General features: G+C 43.1%; 3 protein-coding genes across 5 annotated transcripts; 2 read left to right on the top strand and 1 right to left on the bottom strand.

Annotated features, from left to right (window-relative positions):
• Positions 1-260: 260 nt before the first annotated feature.
• LOC121707521 (fibronectin type III domain-containing protein 11-like) lies at positions 261-2836 on the top strand. 3 transcript variants are annotated; one of them, XM_042090165.1, is made up of 2 exons: positions 261-343; positions 1776-2836. In XM_042090165.1, exon 2 carries the CDS (start codon positions 1795-1797, stop codon positions 2761-2763), a length of 969 nt encoding a protein of 322 aa, XP_041946099.1. In that variant the 5' UTR covers positions 261-343; positions 1776-1794; the 3' UTR covers positions 2764-2836. The 3 variants fall into 3 exon arrangements, with proteins under 3 accessions (XP_041946099.1, XP_041946098.1, XP_041946101.1); XM_042090164.1 differs by having other exon boundaries at positions 334-422; XM_042090167.1 differs by lacking the exon at positions 261-343 and adding an exon at positions 362-385.
• A 177-nt stretch (positions 2837-3013) lies between these two features.
• On the bottom strand, positions 3014-6163 carry LOC121707520 (P2Y purinoceptor 1-like). The gene has a single exon (XM_042090163.1). It carries the CDS (start codon positions 5956-5958, stop codon positions 4924-4926), a length of 1035 nt encoding a protein of 344 aa, XP_041946097.1. The 5' UTR covers positions 5959-6163; the 3' UTR covers positions 3014-4923.
• Positions 6164-14682: 8519 nt separating this feature from the next.
• On the top strand, positions 14683-16366 carry LOC121707555. Its single transcript, XM_042090207.1, has 2 exons — positions 14683-14728; positions 14874-16366. Exons 1-2 carry the CDS (start codon positions 14683-14685, stop codon positions 16241-16243), a joined length of 1416 nt encoding a protein of 471 aa, XP_041946141.1. The 3' UTR covers positions 16244-16366.
• Positions 16367-23393: the final 7027 nt, after the last annotated feature.

Genomic DNA, 23393 nt, shown 5'->3' on the forward strand with positions numbered 1-23393 from the left:
GTGTGTGTGTTCAGCGTGCCACTCAGCCTGTGCTTGAGTGGCATTACGCAATTAAATAAGTCATAATTCTCGGATTTTACCGACGATTCATAGTCAGCATATTTAAACTGCTTATTTTCCTCAGTTATTTTGCAAAGAAGAATAGACTAGGCAAGCCAAAGAGGGCAAGCTGAGATGCTGCATTGTTCGGTGACGATAGTGTTTACGATGAAAGACTTAAGAATGGATTGATGTCACAATGTTCATGAGCGCGTCTCCCCTGTAACTATGCGACCTCAATAATAACTTTTTTTTGACCAATTTCAAAGATTCATTATAGCCCTAAATCCTTCCTGCGATACAGGTAGGTCTTGATAGTTTCTCCTTTTAGGTAATACCATGAGAGGTAAGTTATGGGTTACCAGGATCGTACGGGCAAAATTGTGAGTAGTTAAAAGGCCTACAATCGCATACCCACGTTTTGTGTTAGTTCTAGGCTAGGCCTACCCATCGTTTCTTTACTTGCCCTTCAACGTGCAACACGCTGTAGGCCATTTCAGCAATCGTTTTGTACCCATACAATCATCAACTTTTAAAAGAAACTACAAGGCATATTGAAAACTTACCCCCAACAGAGAATTGATACTATTTTCTAATTGGCTGGCAGATAGCTCTTAATTCTGTACATTGGGGCTCTGTTAGATCTGGTAAAAAAAAAATGTATTCAGCGTGAGTTAATTAATTCTGCCGGTTACTTGGTCACTATACCTACATAACTATGTACAGCTTTAACATTGTGGAACACTTACATGCAAAACCACAACGGCTCTATTTAAAAACACAACAACCATTGATTCAAAGGACCAACATGTAAAATAGACATCCATTTGGCAACAAACCAGTCTGATATCAGCCCAAGAAATTCACTAACTCTTTGAAAACAAAAGAATGTTCCTCAACAACGCAAGATTCTAAAAATCCATGTAGATGGGGTCAGATATTTGTATTTGATATTTGTGAGATTGTATATCTATAAGGCTCTGGATTGGGTCATATATTTTTAGAATGCTTATTCTACAACATTCTAATTACAGTTTTGTCAGTATTTGCTGAAGGATAATGCCTAAAAACAACCCTCGTTTTAACATATTTCCACCAACTGGATTTTCATGGACTTTTACTATGGTGTTTAGATCACCAATTGAAATATAAAAATGTGCAATTAGTTCTTCCAATTAATTCTGTTGCAATTAGTTTAGGGTCAGACCTTATTTTACCTGGACTAAACAGACGGGTGGGTTCAGGGATTTCAGGCACAAAATGTAATAAAACATTAAAGTTGGTCGAATAATATCATGTATTTGCACTTGATTTATTTAAATGTTACAGTAATGGGAGACAAAGTATGATCATACGTTTTTATTGTGGCAATTTTGGTCTCTAGATAACACCATCACATAGCCACTAGATATAGTTCCATTTAGAATAGGTAATCTGTATTTTGTAATCCAGATCAGGTTGATCCAATCCCAAATTGCCTTGAAAAATTGGCACTTAAGTGAAATGGACTACCTGATTCTGAATTGTAAAACCTGGGATTTCCAAATCCGGATAATTCTGATCCAGATTAAGTTTTTTGAACAACTGGGCCCAGGATACAAACCTATTATGACATATGACCAGTCCAGTTTGACCAAGATTAGTGTGAGAGAGGCTATCGGTCTGCTAATCCTATGAAACACAGCTTTAGTTTAACTGAAACTATAGTGTAAATTTTAACCTTTCTTGTTGTACAGATTTGATAAATTGCTTAAGATGTCGATGCCAGACGCAGAAACAATCACACCTGGCCATGCAATGAGGACCAGATCCATGGGCCAGAAAGGAGACCACAAGGCGGAGGAGGCCGACAGGGTGAAGGCCTCGATGGATGTAGGCTACTTCCTGCAGCGCGCAATGACCTCAGACTTAGCTCCCTCCGTCATGCACTCTAACCGCATGCGTCTGGAGACGCTGCGCCGCTGCTCGTACTACCTGGAGGTGATCCGGCTGGACTTGCCCCTGGGCGAGCATAGCTACCTGTCCAACTCCACCATCCTGCACCTGATCGACCCGTGGAAGCTGCAGCGCATGAAGAAGCTGGCCAACTGCCAGGTGAAGATCCAGCTGAGCCTGCTGGAGGAGCTCCACGAGCAGCTGGTGAAGGGCCGCCAGAGGCTGGACTCCCTGCTGGAGTACTGTGACCTGCCCATGCTGATGGTGGAGGGCGAGTCCATCCACGAGCAGGTGACCCAGGTGCTGCGCACCAAGGCGGACTTCGACGCCGTGCTGTTGCCGGGGCGCCTGCATTCCAAGCACCAGCTCATCTCCGATATGGGCAGCGCCAAGGTGCCGCAGGTGCGTCTGGCGCTGGTGCTCAAGATGCCCGTGCACTTCAACAAGGAGCGCTCGTTTGCCACGGGCAACTCGGCCAGCCTGCACTGGCACGTGGCGGGCGCCGAGGTCTCCGACCCGCGGGAGCAGTTCGAGCTGCACTACAAGCTGCTGCAGCCCACCTGCACGGCTGAGGGGACAGAGGTGAACATGCTCACCTGCGACGCCTACAGCGCACAGGTGGAGGGTCTGCGCTCAGACCGCTGCTACGAGTTCCGCATAAAGAGGGTGGACTCCTGCTGCCTGGTCTACGGTCTCTGGAACGACAGCGTCATCCTCAGGACCGTGTCCGCAAGCTTTGGGGGAGGGAATGAATGCAATGAAAAGAGAAGGAGACTGTTTCCATGGTGACAGGGACATCACAGACAACATTTTATATACAGCTATGGGAATTAAATACATTTATATTTACATTTTGGATTAACTGGAGTGTTACTGTGTTTTTATTGACTTTCACTGTGAAGAAAAGTGGATTTTTCTACCTTGTGATATGTAATGTCATTATTACTGTAATTTTATTATTATTATTTTATTATACCTTTATTGAACCAGTGAAGAAAATCACATTAAGATAGGTATCTCATTTACAAGTGAGCCCTGGCCAAGATAGCAGCAAACAGTAAACATCGTGTAAAACAGCATATATTTGTCTTTGTGAGAAAATATTACCACTAATGCAACACTGATAGCTGATTTTGTTTTCAACTCCAACATCTAACCCGATATTTAACATTACAGTTGTGTGGCCAAGGCAACAATAAAATGACATTAATTGCAGTAGACAGCTACACACAGTAAGCTCTGAGCCGCAAGCACATTTTTGAGTTTGGCTTTGGATGTCAGATTTTCATGTCCTGAGCCTACTTCATATTTAGTCAGCCAAATAAAATTTCAGCAAAACAAAAGGAAGCGGTGAGTGGTGTGTGTTGAATTACAGCCAATGCTAATTGGTTTGGATATCCTGTCTGTGAGGCTGCAGATGGCAGGTGGCGACCCATCTCAGAATAACCCGATTAGAGCAACAAGTTGCTGTGTGTCTACTACACAGTGTGCAACTGAAACAACAGATTTCCTGGAAATGCAAACCACACCCTAAAAAAAAAAAGTACTACTACTACTATTTAAACATTCAGGGGAAAGACCAGAAACTTCTTCACATTTGATGATCTGTGGTGTGCAATTAAAAAAACTAGGATCCACTGTTTGAACTGTCTGTAAACAATCAATTATAACATCAAGTAAACAGGCTCAGTCCTGTTCATCATGGTAAACAAAACACTGAAAACACTGCAGAGACAAACAGCCGAGTTTCCTCACACATACTCTCAACGTGGTCTGCTACCACAGCAAGCCTATACATTGTGCTAGACGTTTTAAGTAACACAGACTGAAACTGAATGTCAGCTATAGCCTAAGCCACCAACAGTCATTTCTGTGAGATATTTTCACTTCTGAAAAAAAAAAAAAAAAAAACATACATTTACTCTATAAATACCTACACAACAGCAACATGCACAGACTCAAAACTATACTGTATCGGCAGCTGAACTGCTTGCCTGTGACCATATTCTCTTCTTATGGAATTTGACCAACTAATTATGTGATGACAAGAGGAAGTAAACAATTTTGTCATGAAGTAAGTCATACTCACTAATTCACTGTGCCTACATGTGTCTGTTCATGATCACTGACTACTGTTGAAACAAAAAAAACTTCAGAGAACATTGGTCAAAGTGGAAAAAGGTCCCAAACACTCACTCAAGTTAGGATTTTAGTATAAATAAATACGGAGGAAGAATTGTTTAAAGGCTTTAGGCTTCACATCTGGTTCCTCAGCTGAAATGACAAATCATGAGTTCTGAAGGACATGAGGATGCAATGCATTTAAAAATGTGTTGGCTGTGAACCAATATTAAACTAAAAGAAATGGTATGGAAGATATGTGATATTATGTGGTGATGTATAAACAATTCACCCCACATATATTCCTCTAACATGAGAGTCAAACTTTAAAATGTAATGACACTTGCAACATACACAATGAGAATATCAAGAAGCAAAATAACAGCTAGTATCTGCAGTGATGCTTGTCTCCAAGCATTCCTATAAGGTTAATTAAATTTAGGTGGAAACTATATTAATTTGTGGAAATTATTTAGCCTAGCCTACTTGTCCTGTTGGTGACGGAACACTGACATTGTTGCAACAACTTTTATTCCATAATCTTTTTCACATGCAAACGTAAGCTACAAGTAAACTTGTTAGTTTATAGATTTGGAACATCTGGAACAGGGCCTATCAAATAAGTAGTCATACCATCTCCTCAGTATCATAGTAGAAAGCAGGCCGGCCCACCTAGGTTTTACAAAGTAGCCTATAACGCTAGGCCTACCATGTATTTTGTCTTTTGTATAGCCTATAGGCTAGGCTAGACTACAGCATAACAATTGAACAAGTGCAATAACCTATATAACCTCAACTGCTGTTCAAACATAAGAAAATCCTGAAAGTTCAAGGTGACAACAGAGTAACAGTATTGGGCTCTGCCTCCGTATTTACCGTAGAATCCATCTCCCTTTGTTTGCGGTAAATTACAGCATCGCTCAGTTGCGCCAATGACCTTCGAGTTCTTTTACTTAAGCTGTGAAAACGCATAAGAAATTCGTCGTTGCCAACCAGGTAGATGAGTGGATTGATGGCGCTGTTCAAGCAAGCGAGTCCTCTGCTGACTTGATAGGCTAAATAAATATCGTCAAAAGTTTTGTAGCAGATTCCCTCCATTTTCAAAATCCTCGTAGACAAATTAAGATTTCTTAAAATGTGATATGGAACGAAACACACAGAAAACAACACAGTCAAAAATATGACCAATTTAAGGCTCCTTTGCTTCAACAGAGTGTTGATATTCGCCTTGGTCATGAGGACGAATGCCACGTGCCCGTAGCAGACAAGGATGACAAGTAGAGGAATGACAAATCCCGTTATAGTCCAGCCGATGCTGTACGGCAGGTAATCCTTGATACGGTTGTTGCCAGTTGTATCAAAACAGGATCGTGTGGAATTTAACGCTGATTTTTCAAAGAACATATCAGGGAGAATTTGAATGATTACCAAAGTCCAAACAAGTGCACTTATGGCCACCGAGAGCCGTGTGTTCACAATGCCTTTACTTTTCATGGGATAGACAATACCAAGATACCTGTAAACACAAATGCAGGTTAAAAACCCGATGCTGCCATAGAGGTTTAAGTTGAAGCAAAATCGTGTTATTTTGCAAAATACAGTTCCAAACATCCAAGTGCTGTCAGCTGCGTAATAACTGATTAGGAACGGAAGCGTAGAGACGTACAGTAAGTCGGCAATTCCAAGATTCAAAATGAAAACTTTTATGTCACCAAGTGTCCTCCATCGATTAAACACCAGTTTCAGTCCGCAGACGTTTGCAACAATTCCAATTATGCACACAAGGACATAAACGGTGGGCAAAAAAATGTGCGTAAATTCTAGATCAATCCTCTTACACACAGTGAAGTTGAACTTGTCCATTTTCTCTTCGCGCTCAGCTTTGACGGTATTGCAGATTAACAATATAACGAATATACAGTCCGAAAATCCCGCTCTTCATCTACTTTCGAATTCATAGTGTTGGATACGTGTAAAAAGAGATGATGGTTAGCTACCATCGTTACGCCTACTTCCTTTGTGATTTTCGCATAGAACATTTCACATACTGAATTCTTGTGCATGTGCAGTGTCAGTGACAGTCTTGTTGTGGAGAAAGTCTTCACGTTGTGATCATGCTTTGTGTTTCAGGGAAGCTTTTCCTTAATTAAGTGTGCTTGCTGAAAGCAGCACACTTATTGTTCTTATTATTATTATTCTATTTTATTCCCTTTCAGCCCACTTTTTTGGCCAGCTCCTGCCCTTAAATCAATGACATCAATACCTCTAAGGGCATAATCATTAAAGATATATTTCACCATTTAGGGAATTACACTCATTTCTCACCTCCCCTTGAGTTAAACAATTGATTTTTTACCTTTCTCCAGTTAATCCAGCCGTTCTGAGTCTGGCAATACCACTTTTAGCTCCAGCCTAGCATAGATCATTGAATCGGATTAGACCATTAGCATCTCGCCTGCTAGCATCACGCTTAAAAGTGACTAAGATTTCTGGTAATTTTCCTATTGTCTCTTCTCAAGTTAGAAAGTAAGACTAACGGAAAAGAAAACGTGGCGATTTTCTAGGCTGCTTTGACATGGAACTATACTCTCATACCGGCGTAATAATCAAGGAACGTTGTGAATGTACCATGGGCGGATTGGGCGCAGCAGCACATTGATATCACGCAGCATCTGAAAATAGTCTCCGTAGGCTATAATTTCCAGCAACAAGGTTGAGCTGCAGCAGATTATTACGCCGCAATGAGAGTATAGTTCCATGTCAAATCAGCCTAGAAAATCGCCACGTTTCCTTTTCCATTAGTCTTAAGTTAAGTCTGGGCCTGGTAGCAGCACATCGTTCAGTGACACACCATGAGGACGAGCGCTAGAGCGCATCTGGATCAAGGGGGGGGAATAAGGTGAGCAATAGACTTGAGGTGTGAATGGTGTTTTGCTGCCTCAGGAGTCAGTATCTCTGACCTGTCATCTGGCATGTGATTGCACCCAATGAGCGTAGGAAGTGGCACACTGCAAGTTCCATCCAGTGACTGTGCGATGAAGCCTGTAGCTCTCCTTCCAGACATCTCTGTGACTCCTGCACATGTGCGAAGAGTGTAAGGAGACTGTGCTTTTGAGGCAGAAGAAATCAAAGAATTCTGATCTGGCTAATGACCAGTTGCTTTGGCCGTCGAGTATTGCATAAGCTTTATTTGGCTGGCCTTCATGATGGACCTCAATGAGACAGATTTTAGAGCAGGACCAGGAACTTAGCGGATCTCCACAAACATCAGTGCATTTGGAGTTAACGGCTAGGGAGGTTCTCTCATCTTCCTCCCCTGCATTGAGGGGATTAAAAGTCCACGAGGGCAGCCCTGGATGAAGGGCTGTTACATGTGCAACACTGTTACATTCTGAGCATTGTACAGCTGCTTTGCAGTCCTTTGCTATGTGACTGCTTGAAGAGCAGCATCTGAAACTGACATTATTCTCCTTTAAGAATGTCTTGCATTCCTCGATGCTTTTAGCCCGAAAGCTTCTATACAACGCCTGGGGGGGGGGGGGCTTTTAGTGAATAGGGCAGTGTCTGTCTATGTCTGGCCTGCTGCTTGACAAGTTGGTGATGTTTGGGGTTTGTGTGCGATAGATCTCTGTCTTGTGGGCAGAAACAAGGCTTTTAGACTGTCCATAACCTGTTACAGGGCTCTCTGGCTTCACAGCATTGACCGCAGAAGGGCTCAGAGCAAAGCTAGGGTCATTATGCTTATAGGGTTCGTGACACACAAAGTCAGCAAAAAATGAGTAAGGTGGGAATGCTACCTGCTGATGAAGCTTATACTGGGAACCTTGAGACATCCATTTCTATTGGAGGTTGTGAGATGGGTGTCACACGTCGTGCCGTGTCCAGGTAAGTGAGCCCACGTAGGTAGCCCTCTAGCTTTGCAGACTCAACTTCTTTCAGCAGGTCTCCAAGTATTCCAAGCTTTAGAAGTTCTCTCATGTTAATTTTGGTTTTCCAGCTTATCAACAATAACTTTTTCAATAATCTCTGGACAGCCATAGCAGTGTTCAAGACGTAGCCACGCCATTCTTAGTCCTGCAGTGGGGTCAGTATTGTGGACAGCTCTTAGCCCCTGCTCTGAAGACTTAACCATTTAACTAGATCAAGCTCTTCGCTGGCTGTCAGCTTTAGTCCCTCTATGGCACTGAAGAATGAGGACTTCCAGGCCCAGTAGTTTTTAGGGTGATCGTCAAACTTGCTAAGCCCTGAATTAAAAAGCTCACGGCATACGAGGTACCTGGCTATATGTCACTCATTCCAGTATGGTCGGCAGTGCATGGCTGATGCACTGGATTTATGGGAGGCATACACAATAAGAATATCTAGAAGTAGAACAGTTAGTATCTGCAGTGATGCTTGTCTCCATGCATTCCAGAAAGGATTGTATAATTTAGGTGGAAAATATATAAATTTATGGATATTATTTAGTATAGCCTATGTAACTACTTGTCCTGTTGGTGATGGAGCACTGACAGTGTTGTAACAACTTTTATTCCATAATCTTTTTTAAACGTGTGGCTGTGGAGCTGTACCAAAGATTGTTTGGGCGGAGCAAAATATTTCATCCAGAGCCACTTCCGGGAACCCGCATCGCACAGGGGGGGGCAAAATCACCCTTTATGCAGAGCAAAGGCAGCGACTGCTCCATTGAAGTCTATGGCCATAGCTCAGAATTTCACCACATATGCTAAGATCTTGGTTCTATAGAGTTAGTAATGTGAATGTTGGGCACGTTTTCATGATCCTCAAACCCTTCTGAACATCTCAGGTACATTTTTAGCATTTCTGAGCATTCCAGTCTGGAGAAAATCGACCTTATATCAGGTGTGCGCCTGTTATTTATTCTGCTGCTGTTGGCCGGTTGCTACCTACGCTCATCAATATATATACATCAACGACACGCTTCTTTATGTGGACAGGATTCCATCCCCATTTCGCGCCAATAGACATGAACTACGACAAACTATCTCGCTCCGCCTTAACAATCTTTGGCTGTAGGTCTACTTTGAGCGTAGGACTGACCATTAGCTGGCTGGTAAGGAAGAGAGGGGTATGGCTGCATACCTGTATGTGTGGCAGCATATGGCTGATGTGTTGCTCTGAGTGGAGGAGGAGAGTGCGGCTGATGCGCTTTACTTTGAGCATGTCTGACCATGAACTGGCTTGTGAAGAGGAGCGGGGTTTGACTGCATGCCCGTTGGCTCTGCAGTGTATGGCTAGTACACTGCTCTGGTAGGAGGGGGAGCTGTTTGGACCTGTTGTGTTCCGCCTGCTGTGATGGTGCTTTTTCACTATTCTGTCCTCCAGCGTGCATGTCTATTTGGCACAAGTTGACAGATAGCTAAACAGTTAGTAGTGCTGAATGAAAACCCAGACGTGGAAGTAAAGTTGACTCTTATAAGGGCATTGGTACCGGTAACCACTGAATATGTAAAACTTAATACAAAAATAATATTTAAAGATTCAAGATTGTCTTTATTACATCTCATTATACAGGTATAAGAATAAGAGAGCAAAATTCTTGTGTTTTTTTTTTTCTCCTCAAAAAATAAATAATAAATGAATCGATGTCATAAGTAAACACTGTAAATATTGTAAATACAATAAATCTGCTGCATTACATGCACTAGTGACTGAGCTAATAGACTGCACAGTAAATGTATTGGGTGACCTGCTTGAATTCACAAAATACACACGCATATACTGCACACTATACTGCTTCTGAATGTCGCCATTCTCATTAATAAAGTCTCTGACAGTAGTATATTTTGCATACACAGCCAGCAAGGATTTTAAAGACGGCGCGGTTTGACAGTGGGTTTGGCTTATGAGTTAGACCAATCACGTAGACCACGGTCACTAAGGGTCCATATGCGGAAAAGGGAAATAGGGAAAAGACCCTCCCCCGAAGTAGGAGCTGAAAGAGTTATAGGAACTGCCGTCAGAGGAACTCAATAATCCCCCCCAACTGGTCAGAACACAAGAAAAAAATGGTTATAGGAAATGTAAAAATCCCGTCAGTGGAAATGCGCCTAATTAAGTGACATCCAGACCAGGAACTAGCTATCCTGCTGTATCAGGAATGGCCAGTGTGTGTGTTGTTAATACATAACATGACAGCTTCACATCTGGTTCCTCAGCTGAAATGACAAATCATGAGTTCTAAAGGACATGAAGATGCAAATGTATTTGAAAATGAACCATGTTGGCTGTGAACCGATATGAAACGGAAATGAATGGTATGGAAGACATTTGATATTGTGTGGTGATTCATAAACAATACACCCCATATATATATTCCTCTAACACCAATTATTCATGGTATCAATCAAGGAGTTGGCATGGCAGATTATGAGGTATGGGGATTTTGTTGACACTCCAATATATGCAAGGTAGCCTAGCCTACTTAACAGTAGAAAAGGCGCACTCAAGGGCTTGATAGTAATACAATTTGTATTGAGAACCGAGGTTTTAACAATGAGTCTAAGGACAAAACCTGGTCCACCTGGTGGAGTTCACGCACCAGGCAAAACATCACAAACTTAAGGCGCAGACGCCGATTCGCCATTGAGCCTACTCAACAGGAAATGTTGAATCAGGTAGTTTTGTAGATTGTTACCTTTGATGTGACTGACATAGCATTAGCTAAGCTGATGGATTTTAGTATCTGCAGCAGGGCTGTCAAGTTTTGAGGACAGGCAAGAGTGAGATCCCCCCTTAAAGGGAGGGTTAAAGGGGTGGCTAGAGGGTTAAAGGGGTGGCTGGTCAGACGGGTTGGTTGCGAGAATGGGGTCAGGCGTGCGGGAACCTATTTTTGACCAGGGGTGCTGAATAACAAAAATGTCAGATTTCAACCCCCCCCCCCCGGACATGTTTAGGATTTTGACTGCTGAATACGTCATTTTAGTGCAGTGTGCGGGTACTAGCGAGAAGTTTTACAAAAGTCCTGGGCAGCCACAAATTCCAATGTTCCGCGACAGCACTCAGAGTCCACTGCGCCCACCCTAACCCCACAGAAGCGCACTTGACTGTAAAACTGTAAAACACAATTAAAGTTTCTTTCAGCTTATCCATGGGTTTTTTGAACGTGTAAATCGCATAGAATATGTAGGCCTATATCAACCGTAGGGTAGGCCTACACACTTGATCGCTATCACATAGATGAAACCACACTACGGTTCTTACAGTAACTGACTCACGTTCACGTTGATCTCTATAACTGTTAATTTTTAGTAGCCTATATTCGAACCTATCCATAACCCTTTTTTGCTATTTGACTCATCATTTCACATACAAAAATATAAATAATGTCAGACAGCGAATTAGTAATTATTTAAAAATATATATAATATTTTTTTAAAATCTATCTCCTGCCAGCAGCTTCAACACCCCCCTTCCCGCGCCCTTGAATGGGGGTGTTTCATTAATAATGCTACCTACCATACATCACGACATCAACATCAAATTTGACTCCCTGTCTGTTTCACCTACCAGGACTGCAAAAAATCTAGGAGTTGTTCTCGACAACCAACTAAACTTCTCAGATCATGTTGCCTCAGTCACCCGGTCTTGAGAGGCGGTTAGAGCCGAAACTGTACTGTACCGTACTTTTGTCCTGTCCTCTGTCTTGCGGATGTTGCGTACTGTCTTGTGGCACTGTCTTGCGGAAGTTGCGTACTGTCTTGTGGCACTGTATTGCGGAAGTTGGCTAGTGGTATCAAAGATTCTAGACAGATCACGAACAAAGCTATTTTTTGTCTTTATTTGTTTCGTTGGAAAATACAATTTCAATGTCGGGATGTTAGGAAGACATGTGGCTTGTAGAAAGTGGGTTCATAACTTACAACGCTGAATGTAGGGCGACGTCTGGCCAATATTATTCTGCTGTAAAACATGTTTTTTGTTTATCCAGCATTGTCTTGCTTAAGTTACGTTGTGCCTGGCAGAACTGTCTTGTGTAAAGGTGTGCTAGGTGTGTAGCGCTGTCATGATGGTTGTCTCGTCGTGGAAAGTGTAAAGTTAGGTAAAACGCCAAATAAAAACACAAGTATCCGTTGTCGACCTCAGTTGCTTTGGAAATGTTTTGTTATGCCACCTAGGCCTATTAGGCTACCTTCCACCTCTTTCTGTTCTATTTGTTATTAACTTGTAGCCTAGGCTACTTGTAACCAAGAAATATATAAATCACTTTTTACTTACAACAAATAGCCTACGTATATTAAACACTTAATGTATATTGTTGATATTCCACAAGCAGCATTAGTTCAAGTTCAAGTAGTTTATCGTCATGCATGCATAAAGGGAAATATAATTAATGAAACTCCTTGTGCCAGCAAATTTTTTAAGAATAAATAATAATTGTTTAGATAATTATTATAGGCAAATGTGTAAATATTTAGGCATCTTACCAGGGGGGTATTCCAAGTACGAGGTTTAGTGACAAACCTGGGTTAGTTAACACAGAGTAGGTGGTAAACCTCCTAATAGAAGAGCTGTATGGCTTCATTCTCCTAACAAAACAATACCATAGGGCTCTTGTTGTAGAAGGTTTACCACTTACTCTGAGTTAAGTTACCCAGGTTTATCACTAAACCATGTACTTGGAATACCCCCCAGGTCTGTTAAGTCATAGGATTGCTTAACCAAATGTTGTAGCCATCCATGGGTAGATGATCACAAAAACAGACAACTGGACAGTTTTGGAGAACACATTTTAATTCTAAACATAAGAACAAAAAAGCTTTGTAAACAAAAAAGCTTTGTAAATCTAAATACGGAAAACCTTGCATGGTTCAGTTCTCTCTCAGAACAAAATACACCATAAACTTAACACCAAAAAAAAACAAATTTCCCCAGTACACACATATAGTAAATAATGAAATGAAGATAATAAATTGAAATCCAATAAGACATAAATAAATAAATAAATAAAAAACTAATACATGAAAAAAGAATGTATAAATACAGAAAAAAACAGCAATGGTTGTTACTCCAATGCCGGGTGCATGGACATGAACCTCTCCGCCAGAAACCTGCAGAAACCCTCGTGGTTCGTGACAATGTTGATGGAAACCTTCAAATGCAAACAGATTTCAAATTGGAAATAGCATGAGAATGTAGTGACAATATGCATGTTTGGTATGGTTTGGTTTATTTATTCTGGAGAAACCACACTGATCATAATATGGCATGGCTTTTATATTCAAATTTCCTTACCTCAGGCATCATTACGTCGAGCACAAGGTCAACATCTATGATATCTTCATCACAGATTATGGCAGTCTGTAACATTTTTGCTAGTTTCCTGGACTAATTGGGGCCACAAAAGAGAAATAAATCTTAGAACAAAAACTTTAGGCTACTAATTGCATTCCTAATTGTATGTTTACTTAAAATAGTTGTTATTCATAACCAGTGCATTATTACTACATAAACTGTACAGTGTATTCATATCAATCAGTTTTCTATGCAATCTAATGCTTTTCGGATGTCATCTTCAAATTCCTTATTTGACAGTTACTGTTCATAAGTTTGGAGATGTACTGTTTTGCAGCGACATGCAATGCCGACTCTACAACTGTTGCACTTTCCAGCCAGTTGGTGTAATAGATTGCCCACTATGAATCAGTGACAATAACTGAAAGACAAGCAATCCAAATAGATGACTGATTTAGAAATTTAAACTAGGTAGCATTTTAACCTTTTAAGTTATTTAACACCATCATTACCACACTTATAGTGAGTTTCATCACAGTTGAATAATTTTGTATACACCTAAAACTGGTGTGTGCACAACTTCTATCAATGTAAATACAAAAAAAAAGTAAAAATAAAAATCAGGTTGTCACATTAATACCATCCAATCAGTTGAGCCAATTAGAAGGCAATTATTATGACATTATCAATCATTTGTTATTTAAAATGTGCAAAATTGGAAATGTCCTTGTTTGAGGTATCTTATCAAGTTACCATAGCACTGAAATATTTCACAGGTCAGAGAACATAGACAAATTTAAACTGTAAAACAGAAAAAAGAAAGGAAAATAGCAAACTCAAGTGTTGCAATATAAGCTTGTGAATTTAAGTCCTTGTGCTGTCCTTGTGTGAGCAAAGGAGTGTGTGTAACCTTAGCTAGTCGTGTCTCCTCAGTTGATGCCTTGAGCACAACTAACTTCTCAAACAGTGTTGCATTCAGACTATTTTATATATATATATATATAAAATATTTTTTATATTTTATAGTTGTTTTGGGGCCTGTTAATCATTCCAGCTTGACCATGCAAGGGTGCCACAAACAGACAGAGACAGACATTTCGTGCTTTACAGTATAGATAGTTAGATAGATGTCATCACAGTGTTTCACAGAAAGTATTTTTAAAGTATTTTGAAAATACAAAAATACACAATACTGAAGTATTTTGATACAAAATACGAAGGCATTTTCATCATCTCAATAAAATACAAATTACAAAATAGTATTTTGTATTTTAAATACATATTTTAAATACATGTATTAGAAATACTGCCCATCCCTGCCCATGCCCAGCCATGGCCCAATCAGTGGAAACTGACATAAAGATTTGCTCTGCCCCAAGTGTGGCCCATACGCCGTAAAATGACTTATTGTTTTGTTATGCAAGGAAAACAAACTCCCCAAGACCAAGGAGATGGTTGTTGTGGACTTCCATAAACAAGCACTTATGTTATGTTATATTGTATTTATTTATTATTCACTATAGTACTTGGTCTGTTCAAGGCCTGGATTTACCAGCATTCCATCCTGCCCCGCATCCTGTGGCCTCTGCTAGTATACGCAGTACCCATTACAACTGTAGAGGCCATGGAGAGAAAGATCAGCAGCCACTTGCGAAGATGGCTTGGCCTACCCCGAAGTCTGAGCAGTGCTGCCCTGTACGGCAGTAGCAACACCTTGAAGCTTCCATTCAGTGGACTCACTGAAGAGTTCATGGTGACTAGAACTCGAGAAGCCCTGCAGTACAGGGAATCCAGGGATGAAAAGGTGGCATCGGCTGGCATCCAGGTGCGAACAGGCCGGAAATGGAGGGCAGTCGAGGCTCTGGAAGTGGCAGAGTCGCGACTGAGGCAGAAGGTACTGGTGGGGTCCATAGCCTCAGGACGCGCAGGTATTGGCTATTTCCCATCAACCAGGGTGGACAAGGCCCAGGGAAAACAGCGGCAACATCTCATCCAGCAGGAAGTGCGGGCAGGCGTGGAGGAAGAACGAGCCAGCAGGATGGTGGGTATGGGACAACAGGGAGCTTGGACTAAATGGGAGAATGTTCTGCAACGGAAGATCACCTGGCCCAACATCTGGAGAGCAGACTCCCTTAACATCAGGTTACTAGTCCAAGCTGTTTATGATGTCCTGCCCAGTCCATCCAACCTCCATGTCTGGGGCAAAGCAGAGACACCATCCTGCCTCCAGTGTCCAGGAGGGGGATCCCTGGAACACCTCCTCAGTAGCTGCCCTAAAGCCCTTGGAGAGGGGCGCTACCGCTGGCGCCACGACCAGGTGCTGAAGGCGGTTGCTGAGAGTATAGCCAAGGCCATTACTACCACCAAGAACTACAGCAAGCCTCAGTCAATCAGATTCCACAGAGCTGGAGAGAAGCCCACTATCCAAGCGAGGGCCAGGTCAGGTCTCCTCACTACCGCCACAGACTGGCAGCTAGAAGTGGACCTGGGCAAACAGCTGAAGATCCCAGCAAGAATAACAACAACACGGCTCCGACCAGATATGATCATTGTTTCTGATTCCACCAAACAATTGATCATTCTGGAACTGACAGTGCCCTGGGAAGAACGCATGGAGGAGGCTAATGAGCGGAAGCGTGCCAAGTACCAGGAGCTGGTGGAGGAGTGTAGGAGCCAAGGCTGGAGGACTTACTGTGAACCCCTGGAGGTGGGATGCCGAGGATTTGCAGGGCGGTCCCTCTGCAAAGTCCTCACCATGCTGGGCCTCACCGGTGAGGCAAAGAGGAAGGCCATCAGATCTGCAACTGAAGCCGCAGAAAGAGCCACAAGATGGCTTTGGATCAAGAGGGCTGATCCGTGGAAGAATGCTGCTGGGACACAGGCCGGAGTCTGATCAACTCTGGTCGGGTCGCCTGGGCGAGGGTGTCTGATGTTGAAAGACCCGAAACACCCAGTGACCCCAGGTTACATCACTGATGATGTGTCCCAGCGCATCAGCAAGATGTATCTTTCAATCAAAAGGTCTGTTCTCTTCATACTCCCATGTCGTGTAAATGACAAATAAAGTGTCTATCTATCTATCTATCTATCTATCTATCTATCTATCTGTCTGTCGGCCCAGGTGTGGGTGTTATTGTTTATCAAAGTGTTGGCTAAGGGGTTGCCTGGGTCCCCGGGCATGCACTGGCCCACACACTAACTGATCTGACTGAGTGTTGGCTGAATGTCAGCTGTGCTTGAACATTACTTGATAACAAAACACAAATCCAGAGCTACTACTTTAAAGCACAAGTCATCTTTATTAAAAATTCTAACAAACAACTTTGAAAATTCAAAAATCATAAAGCAAAGAAGGATTTTTACATGTACAATTTTATGTAAAACAATTTACATCTTTTATCTAAAACAAAACAAATAAAAAGGTCTAAGATACATACATACATACATGTACAATGATTCAAAGACATAAATGATTCTACATAATAATAATAATAATAATAATAATAATCATAATAACAATAACAATAACAATAACAATATGCTTAATTATAGCACCTTTCATTCACAGAATGCAGCTCAAAGTGATTCACATTTGGAACATTTGTCATTGGTGTCACGGGACAGTGGCTTGGTGTCACAGGACAGTAGCAAACTGTCTCAGGACAGTGTCTAGGTGTCACAGGACAGTCATCGGTGTCACGGGACAGTGTCTGGGTGTTACAGGACAGTCATGGGTGTCACGGGACAGTGTCTGGGTGTTACAGGACAGTGGCTTACTGTCCCGGGACAGTGTCTGGGTGTTACAGGACAGTCATAGGTGTCACGGGACAGTGTCTGGGTGTTACAGGACAGTCATGGGTGTCACAGGACAGTGTTTAACTGTCTCGGGACAGTGTCTGGGGGTTACAGGACAGTGGCTAACTGTCCCGGGACAGTGTCTGGGTGTCACAGGACAGTCATAGGTGTCACGGGACAGTGTCTAGGTGTCACAGGACAGTCATAGGTGTCACGGGACAGTGTCTGGGTGTCACAGGACAGTCATAGGTGTCACAGGACAGTGTCTAGGTGTCACAGGACAGTCATAGGTGTCACGGGACAGTGTCTGGGTGTTACAGGACAGTCATGGGTGTCACGGGATAGTGTCTAACTGTCTCGGGACAGTGTCTGGGTGTTACAGGACAGTGGCTAACTGTCCCGGGACAGTGTCTGGGTGTCACAGGACAGTCATAGGTGTCACAGGACAGTGTCTAGGTGTCACAGGACAGTCATGGGTGTCACGGGACAGTGTCTGGGTGTTACAGGACAGTGGCTTACTGTCCCGGGACAGTGTCTGGGTGTTACAGGACAGTCATAGGTGTCACGGGACAGTGTCTGGGTGTTACAGGACAGTCATGGGTGTCACAGGACAGTGTTTAACTGTCTCGGGACAGTGTCTGGGTGTTACAGGACAGTGGCTAACTGTCCCGGGACAGTGTCTGGGTGTCACAGGACAGTCATAGGTGTCACAGGACAGTGTCTAGGTGTCACAGGACAGTCATGGGTGTCACGGGACAGTGTCTGGGTGTTACAGGACAGTGGCTTACTGTCCCGGGACAGTGTCTGGGTGTTACAGGACAGTGGCTAACTGTCCCGGGACAGTGTCTGGGTGTTACAGGACAGTGGCTAACTGTCCCGGGACAGTGTCTGGGTGTCACAGGACAGTCATCGGTGTCACAGGACAGTGTCTAGGTGTCACAGGACAGTCATGGGTGTCACGGGACAGTGTCTGGGTGTTACAGGACAGTGGCTTACTGTCCCGGGACAGTGTCTGGGTGTTACAGGACAGTCATAGGTGTCACGGGACAGTGTCTGGGTGTTACAGGACAGTCATGGGTGTCACAGGACAGTGTTTAACTGTCTCGGGACAGTGTCTGGGGGTTACAGGACAGTGGCTAACTGTCCCAGGACAGTGTCTGGGTGTCACAGGACAGTCATAGGTGTCACGGGACAGTGTCTAGGTGTCACAGGACAGTCATAGGTGTCACGGGACAGTGTCTGGGTGTCACGGGACAGTGTCTGGGTGTTACGGGACAGTCATGGGTGTCACGGGACAGTGTCTGGGTGTTACAGGACAGTGGCTAACTGTCCCGGGACAGTGTCTGGGTGTCACAGGACAGTCATCGGTGTCACGGGACAGTGTCTAGGTGTCACAGGACAGTAATCGGTGTCACGGGACAGTGTCTGGGTGTTACAGGACAGTGTCTGGGTGTCTCGGGACACTACTCAGGACAGTACTAACAGGACAGGACATTTTTTGCTGCTACTGCTGCTGCCGGTCTTGCCGTTTCGCACTCTACAACATACGGAAAATCAGGACTTACTTGACTCAAGATGCTACCCAACTTCTGGTTCAGGCAATAGTCATCTCACGACTCGACTACTGCAATGCCCTCCTGACAGGTCTCCCAGCCTGCGCAGTGAAACCACTTCAGATGATCCAGAACGCGGCGGCGCGCCTGGTCTACAACCAACCCAAAAGGGCACATGTTACCCCGCTGCTCATCCAGCTACACTGGCTACCTATGGCGGCCCGCATCAAATTCAAGGCTCTAACGCTTGCCTACAAAGTAGTCTCCGGTTCTGCTCCCACCTACTTGAATGCCCTCATACAGACATACGCTACCTCCAGACCGCTGCGCTCCTCAGACGAACGACGTCTAGCTCTACCACCGGTACGCTCAAGCCAATCCAAACTTTTTTCATCTGTTGTTCCTCGTTGGTGGAACACACTGCCAGCTCCTACAAGGGCAGAGACATCCTTCTCCATTTTCAGAAAACTCCTGAAGACCCAGCTCTTTAGAGAACATCTCCTCTCATAGCAACACTTACAACAAGTCTTACTGATCCTAGCACTCACCAACCGTCTCAAACTGACAAGTAACTGTTAAAAACAGCACTCACTGATGCACTTATTCTTACTGTAGGCTACTCTAATGTTTTTAAATTGTCCTAAAATTGTTGAGAACTGCTCTAAAACTTAAACTGTTTACTATGTTGTTAGTGGCTTTGGCTAAAAAGCGTCAGCCAAATGTAATGTAATGTAATATAATACTAAAACTTTTTGTTGCTGTTATTAATATGCCTTCAGATGTTCCAGTGTAACAGAGGTCGTTTCGTCAGCCGCTCACGGCCCTCGAACCCGCCACCTCAACACACACCGGCATGGGAGTCGAGCGCTCTAACCACTGAGCTAAAAGCCCATTTTTTGTAATTATTCCACATTTAGTGTAGTCATATCAGAACCTGAAGTAGCCTACAATCCAAATGCAAGCATGAAACTTCAGAGTATTACCTTTCATTTGAGGCCAAGATTATGCTTATAAGCGGTTCATATGTAGTAAGAATTTGATTGCCAGTATGCATTTTGGAGAACCCAAAGTCCTATGGGGAGTTTTCATAGGGCATTTTACAAAATGCATGAGCATACCTTGGCAAATAATGGTCTAAAGTACTCATGTTGTCATTCTATATTGATCTACTTTTGCACACAGCATGACAAGACCTAATGCTAGGACTCAAGTCATATCAAGTCAAGACCTAGAGGGCTGAAATGTGGTCAGTTCAAAGGTGCTTGTTATCTGGTAGAAAAAGAAAAGAATAATCTAGCCTTTGTAACTTTGTGTCAGTATCACACAGTTATTCTAATTGTTTTCCAACAGTGCCTCAGCTTTCCAAAAGAGAGCAGGCATTTGATTTTTGTCTAAAGTATGTAGGAGCAATGCCCTCCTAAGTCAAAATGGGGCAAAAGTATAATTTATAATTGCTCAGATTTGCAAAAGAAAAGATTTGACACATGGCACTAACAATTCAATAATGGGCCTTTTCACCACCTCTGAGCATCCACTAACCTGGACCTTTTAGGGGGCTTTCCTCTCAAGGTGAATGAGAGGATGCTTAATTGCTTTTTACCCGACATTTTTGAATACAGATGCAATGATTAATGCATCCATGGCCAGGATATAATTATATAATATGACATGATTTGATGATAAAAGTGACCTATAACAATAGGCTATGCAATAAGCTACTATTCAAACGAACACTTAAATTATATTGTTCTTAAACAACGAGTAGGAAAACTATAGTAACTAATGAGAGATTGAAATGAATGAAGTTATTACCTGATTATCCTGTTCTCTTCCACCTGAAGTTGGTTCTCTTCTAAAGGTGTTTAAGTCGTGATTCACTCGGATCTTTCACCCGTGTCTTTAAATTAACCCATGAGTCGCGAGTCTCTAGTATCATTAACTCGTATCAGTTGAGTCCTACTACAATTCAACAGCGCCACACACAAACCTCTTGCAACATTAGCTAGCCTCCTAGCCCTAGCCATCGTAGCTGCCAAAAATGTAACAATTTTGTAGGCAACCACAACTCCACAAATCAACTCAAGCGACTGAGTGAGCAGGCAGTCCCGAGATAACTGGTTAACTTCCCGCAGAGCCGGAAACATTGCAGACTCACAGACCATGGGACTCAGATTGGAGCGGCTGAGTAGCAATCCGGGTTAGTCGGATCAGCCGGCCGGTTAGGCTACGTTGAGTACGAGTCAGTCGAATCAGCCGGCTACGTTGTCATGAGTGGATCTGCGAGAGCGAGTAGCTCCTCCTCGAGGTGAAAAGCAATTCCACAACAAAAGCCATTTTTTCACTTCTGAAATAACATTCAATGTTCTGCATGTAGCCTAGACATAATTAGATTTGGTGTATAGATGTAGCATATTAAAATGCAATTAGGTCGTGCAGACAGTCCGAACTGCACGCTCATGGAGCTGCTTGAGCATCTACCCGGGTCAGTCGAATCAGCCGGGCGGACCGGTTACGTTGTTATGAGTGCGAGTCAGCCGAATCAGCCGGCTACGTTGTCATGAGTGGATCTTTAGAGCAGCGAGTAACTCCTCGTCAAGGTGAAAAGCAAATCCACAACAAAAGCCATGCTTTCACTTCTGAAATAACATATGTTCTGCATGCATAGCCTACTATAAAATGCAATTAGGTCGCAAAGACAGTCCGAAACATTGCAAGCTTTGTATGGAGAGTAGGCTAGTCTACCTGGGTCAGTCGGATCTGCCAGGCGGGCCGGTTACGTTGTTGTTATGAGTGCGAGTCAGCCGAATCAGCCGGCTACATTGTCATGAGTGGATCTTTAGAGGAGCGAGTAACTCCTCGTCAAGGTTAAAAGAAAATCCACAACAAATGCCATGCGTTCACTTCTGAAATAACATATATTCTGCACGCATAGCAATTAGGTCGCGAAGACAGTCCGAAACATTGCAAGCTCTGTATGGAGTTGCTTGAGTAGGCTAGCCTACCTGGGTCATTTGGATCAGCCGGGCGGACCAGTTACGTTATGTTGTTATGAGTGCGAGTCAGTCGAATCAGCCGGCTACATGAGTGGATCTGTAGACGAGCGAGTAGCCTAGTTTCTACTCGTGTCAAGGTGATAATAATAATAGGCCTAATGAGAATAGTAGTAGTAGTTACTACTACTTGCTAATTGCTTAGGCTAGGTTAAGACAATAAATAAACAGTCTGGCTCAAACTGCTTTCTTTCCCGTGAGTGGGTGGAGGTTTTGATGCTATTATATTAGGCTATATTATATTATATTATATTATATTAGGCTACCTAACAGTATAGCTATGATTAATAGTAATATTAGTTGCCTAGTATTAGCAGCCTATAATACTTATTAGAATAGATTCCTAGTAGCCTACTATTAGTAGTAGTGGTAATAAACATTGTAGCAGAGTAGCATTAGACCTAGGCAAACTTTTCTATTGTTAACAAAACAACAAAGAATTAATTATTATAATATAGGCTACCCTCTCTGTCAATAAGATCAAAGTTTCTGAACATGAGCACCAAAAAGATGAACAATGTGTGGATGCACTTTGACCAGGAGAGCAAAACTCTAGTGTGCAGCAAGTATGTAGAGGAGGCTTACTGTAGCAAGCAGTGTGCTGTATGTATGTGAAGTGATGGCAGTGATGATGTAAGTGTGTGTGTGTTGGGCGGGGGTCAGGGACTTACTATTGCAAGCAGAGTACTGTATGTAATGTATGTGAGTGATGACAGTGAAGATGTGTGTGTGGGCGGGAGGGGAGTGGAGCAGTGACTGTGTGTGTGTGTGTGTAGTGTGTGTGTGTGGGTAGGTGGGGGCAGTGTGCTGTAAGTATGTAGAGGATGTGTGTTGGAGAAGATCCTGAAGACAATGTGCTGTGTATGTGGGGGGGGGGGGGGGCAGTGTGCAGCAAGTATGTAGAGGAGGCTTACTGTAGCAAGCAGTGTGCTGTATGTATGTGAAGTGATGACAGTGATGATGTAAGTGTGTGTGTTGGGGATGGGGGTGGGGGGGGGGGGGGGGGGGCAGAAAGGCTAGGCAATCAAGGACATGGGTAGATGGAGGAGAAATCAAAAATAATAAATAAAAAGTGTGCAAAAGTTGGAGAAAGTCAGATATGTGTGTGTGTGTGTGTGTGTGTGTGTGTGTGTGTGTGTGTGTTTTGACGTGTGATGAAATAAGAAAATAAATAAAAGGTCTGTAGCATAGGGAGAGGGATGTAAAAGTGCTAAAAGTCTTGTAGGTGTGTGTGGGTGTGTGTGTGTGGGGGGGGGGGGGGGGGAGTGAATGAGTGCAAAGTCAGTATAGTGTGAGTTCAGAGTTGGGAAATGTTTGAGAGTGCTGAGGAGTGAATGAGTGCAAAGTCAGTATAGTGGGAGTTCAGAGTTGGGAAATGTTTGAGAGTGCTGAGGAGTGAATGTGTGCAAAGTCAGTATAGTGGGAGTTCAGAGTTGGGAAATGTTTGAGAGTGCTGAGGAGTGAATGAGTGCAAAGTCAGTATAGTGGGAGTTCAGAGTTGGGAAATGTTTGAGAGTGCTGAGGAGTGAATGTGTGCAAAGTCAGTATAGTGGGAGTTCAGAGTTGGGAAATGTTTGAGAGTGCTGAGGAGTGAATGTGTGCAAAGTCAGTATAGTGAGAGTTCAGAGTTGGGAAATGTTTGAGA

Source organism: Alosa sapidissima, chromosome 4 (assembly GCF_018492685.1).
Source record: "Alosa sapidissima isolate fAloSap1 chromosome 4, fAloSap1.pri, whole genome shotgun sequence".
Lineage (NCBI taxonomy): Eukaryota > Metazoa > Chordata > Actinopteri > Clupeiformes > Clupeidae > Alosa > Alosa sapidissima.